Consider the following 4,077-nt stretch of genomic DNA (forward strand, 5'->3'; position numbering starts at 1 on the left):
TTTTTTTCTTTTTTGTTCTAATTTCAGGTAATTTTCTAATAGATTTTTACTACTTTCTTGCTAATTTTAGGGTGATTTCTTTCATTAATCATTGCCTTTTTTGATGTTTTTTCTGAGAATTCAAGCCAATTTGTTGCCGTTTTAAAGGATAAAGATCATGTGACGATGAGTGGTCTGCCCTATTTCCTCTTTCAATACAAAAACAGAGAAACAAAGACAATCCAGCTGACTCTCCTCCTCCTGTGTCGCCGTTTACGACCAGCAGTGGGCAGCATTAAACTGAGTAATGAAAACTAAAGCCGCCTCTGGGTGCTGTGACAAAGATCATAAAGGTGCTGCTGTTCATAAACACACTTCACGGCTCACCGACGGAAACACATCTTAATTAAAGCACTTGTAACATCTGCCATGAACAGGACTAATGAATCTGATCTTGTTACGCGTCGCTGAAGGGGATTCTCTGCCGCCGCGAGTGACGGTACCAACCGAGGTAAAGTGTTCCCCGTGACCCCGAAGTCCCGGAAGTTCTTCTCGTACTGCGGCAGCTCCACCGACTCCTTCAGCCACTGCACCGAGTCCTCCACCGTCCAGTTGTGGACTGAATGAAGAGAGAAAAATGAAAAGATGAAGGTCATTGCTTTAGAATCAGTTCTTCTATGACGGTTAAAAATGAATCGTGGTGGAAGAAATATTTGAAAAAGGAGTATTTTATTATCATTGCTTAACACTTTGACAACTTGAGTTCTTTCAAAAACATGGGAAGAGAGCAACAAGCAACTTAACAAGTAATGGCCCAAAAAATAGCTAGAAATTAGTAAAACAAAGAAACAAAAAAAAAAAAAAAAAAAAGTTGTGAATAAAAACAGGAAAAAATAAACAAGCAAGGAAATGGCCTGCAATAAAGTCCATAAAAAAATACTTTTTGGATTTCCCTAAAATATTTTTAAATACATAATTCAAATAATTTTAAATATCATTATTTGGACATTTTTCCCTAGCTTTATTTTTTTCCCCAAATCCAATTTCCTTCAATTTTCAGAAAGTTGAGAGAAAAAAAAGAAAAACAAACAAACAGAAATAAACAAACAGTTAAATGACTTCAATTAAGTTCTAAAAATATGTTTTTGTAACATCACTTTAAATATATAATACAATGATGAACAATAAATGATGAACATTTTCCTCTATTTTTTATCATAATATATAATCATATTTTCAGATCATTTCCTCGTCGCCTTTTAATATGTTTTTTGCAGTCTGCAAGACATTTCTTGCCAAGTTGCTCAGAATGTTTTTTTTTTGTGTTTCTGAAGGAAATCAAACCAAATTTTCTCATGTTTCAAACATTTAAATACAAGTAAAAAGATAGGTTAACCCTTTGAAACCTGAGCATATTTACTTGATTTCTTTTAAAAAAGAAAACATGGGAAGAAGGCACAAAGCAACTTAAGAAGAAAAGACCTAAGAAATTAGCAAGAAATCAGTAAAAGAAAAAAAAGAAAAGAAAATTACATGTAAAATATAAATCCAACAAAAAAGGAAAGTCATAAACAATAATGCACAACGAAAAAACCTGAATAAAATGCTTTAAAAAATAAAATTGTCATTCATTAATTTTGACAATTTTCCCAAGTTTTTTTCTTTTTGTTTATTATTTTTTAAATGATTTTCTAAATCTAATTTCTTTTTTTTTAAGTCTGCATTTTTTTTTGCCAAGTTGCTCACGCCATGTTTTTGAAAAAATAACTACATTTTAAAAAATAAAACCAATTCACTCACAGTCCAAAGGTTTAAATACTGAATGTAGTGCAAGACAAGTGATCCAGGTTTCAAAGGGTTAAAAAATGCATCATATGTAGCGTTCGCTCTGACAGAAAAACATCACGTTTACAGAACAACAGAGTGTTTTTGTCTCAAATGCTGATGAAGCACCAGTTTGTGTTACAAACTTGTTCCAAAACCATTTAGCTCCACACATATTTTTAGAGTAAAAACAACAAACACTGACACACACACACACACACACAGATAGGTGTGTGTGTGTGTGTATGTGGTTAAACCAAAGACGTGTTAAAAAAAGAAAAAAGGGTCAAAATTTATCCCCATCTGAAATTGAAATAAGAAGAAAGCAGAAAAAAAGAAGAGGGAGTGGAGGGAGCGTGTTTTTGAAGATGCATTAATTACAATAATGTGATTAAATCCAACTTTGTTTGATCAAAATGAACCTGAAAGGCACTTGCCCCTCAGCTGCCTGATAATTAAAATAACAGCACTGAAACGACTCAGAATCGCAGGTGGATTTCTTGAATAAATAAACCTTTGAACATAATTGAGTGTCGGCTTCCTTTCAATTACTTTTATATCGCTGGATATTTAATTACATGTTCAGCAGAGAAATAACAGATTACACTCTTCATTCTGGGGAAATGTGCCCTTGAGTGTTCGCCGTTGTTTGCGCTCGCCTGCGGCTCTCGAAGTCCACTTGAGTTTTCAGAGAATCAGAAAGTCCCTTCAGGATTCTGCCGCAGATATTTGAGGGCTGTTGACTTGTTAAACTCGTCAAACCGAATCAAGAGGATGCCTCAACCTGCCCATTACTGAGCAGAAACCGCACCTGCGTCATGTGATTTTGTGTATTTATACAGTAAAATGTGTCACTGCCACATCGCTCTGAATGCATTTTTCTACTTAAAACTTTTAATAGGAATACTGGGAGTTAACTCTTTATTGCATTTTTATGTTTTTCTTATTATTTCTATTTTATTTTCTCTTTATTTAATTCCATAATTTAACATTTTTCAGCATTATTTTACTTCATTTTGTATTTTAAAGCATAAATACAGTTATTGGAAGTGTTGTACCAAAGTCCATTAAGCTTTCAGTTATTAGAGAATTTAGTGTTCATCTTTCTTTTGATTCATACCTGCAGCAGTTTCAACCTTTGAAATCTGAGAAAACGTGTTTGGTTTCTTTTAAAACTTGAGAAAAAAAGGCACACAAAATGTAAGAAATTAGAGTGACAAGAAAATGACCTGAAAATTAGCCTGCATTTTTTAAAGGATATAAAAGATATTATTACAAATTGGGGACGATAACAATTAATCGATTATGGATTTATCCATTGTAAAGAATTTAATCGAATTTGACCAATTAATTGATGAAGCAAAATGCTTACTATCTGCAACCCTATTGGATTTTTTTATATTATTATTTTTATATAGTGGAAAATGTCCAGAGAACTCCATTTATAATTACAATTATATATATAAAATTATGTTGCAGAAATGTGTATGTATATAAGTGTGTATATTAGCACTTTTTTCAGTTAATTTCCTTTCTTTTTGAACATTTTTCCTCCTTTTTTGCTAATTTTCAGGTTATTTTCTTGTAACATTTTCTGTTTTAAAAAATGTCTCGCTAATTTTTAGTCATTTCTGGTATTGTTCATCGCTTTTTCCCATGTTTTTGAAAGAAATCAAGCCAATTTGTGGTATTTTTTCCTCCTTGATTATAACGTCTTACAGCAGGACAGTGAATGTGGAGAGATTTGTGTTTGTGACGTCGGTGCAAAGACGCTTGTCTTTACCTTCGCAGGTCTTCCAGCTCCTCCACAGCTCCTCCACAGTGATGTGCTGGTCTTCACGGTGCAGGTTGTTGTGTTTGTTGGTTTGCTGCTGCTTCATGTCTTCTATTATAAACTGAGAAACAAAGAGAGGCAGAGCTGAGTCTTCAGAAACATCACAAAACATTTAGTTCAGTTGGTTTGAAAATGAGTGTTTTCTCTCAGGCCGGCTGTGCCTGTGTGTGTGTGTGTGTGTGTGTGTGTGTGTGTGTGTGTGTGTGTGTGTGTGTGTGTGTGTGTGTCCATGTGTAGTTTTGACAGAGAGCTGTAGAGAGTTGGCTTTGCCTAATAGTCTGGCTTTGGATCTCACACACACACACACACACACACTTTCTTTTTGTTCTCCTTTCTTCCTTTTAGGGACTTTGAAAAGAGAAAGAGACCCATGGCGGAGGCACCACTTCCACCTGTGTGTGTGTGTGTGTGTGTGTGTGTGTGTGTGTGTGTGTGTGTGT

At 34.4% G+C, this 4,077-nt stretch overlaps 1 protein-coding gene across 1 annotated transcript; it reads right to left on the reverse strand.

Annotated features, from left to right (window-relative positions):
• Positions 1–86: 86 nt before the first annotated feature.
• LOC121939189 (stromal interaction molecule 2-like) lies at positions 87–3,793 on the reverse strand. The gene is made up of 2 exons (XM_042482277.1): positions 3,587–3,793; positions 87–598 (listed from the first exon to the last, which is right to left on the reverse strand). Exons 1-2 carry the CDS (start codon positions 3,747–3,749, stop codon positions 363–365), a joined length of 399 nt encoding a protein of 132 aa, XP_042338211.1. The 5' UTR covers positions 3,750–3,793; the 3' UTR covers positions 87–362.
• Between the last annotated feature and the right edge of the window lie 284 nt (positions 3,794–4,077).

The sequence above is a fragment of the Plectropomus leopardus genome, unplaced genomic scaffold, assembly GCF_008729295.1.
Source record: "Plectropomus leopardus isolate mb unplaced genomic scaffold, YSFRI_Pleo_2.0 unplaced_scaffold429, whole genome shotgun sequence".
Classification (NCBI taxonomy): Eukaryota; Metazoa; Chordata; class Actinopteri; order Perciformes; family Serranidae; genus Plectropomus; species Plectropomus leopardus.

Bases quoted from the DNA above. Each gene is read 5' to 3' on its own strand.
- LOC121939189 (XM_042482277.1), bottom strand. From the start codon at position 3,749: ATGTTTTGTGATGTTTCTGAAGACTCAGCTCTGCCTCTCTTTGTTTCT. The intron at 599-3,586 runs GTAAAGACAAGC...CTCTTCATTCAG, and splicing joins GAGCTGGAAGACCTGCGAAG to TCCACAACTGGACGGTGGAG.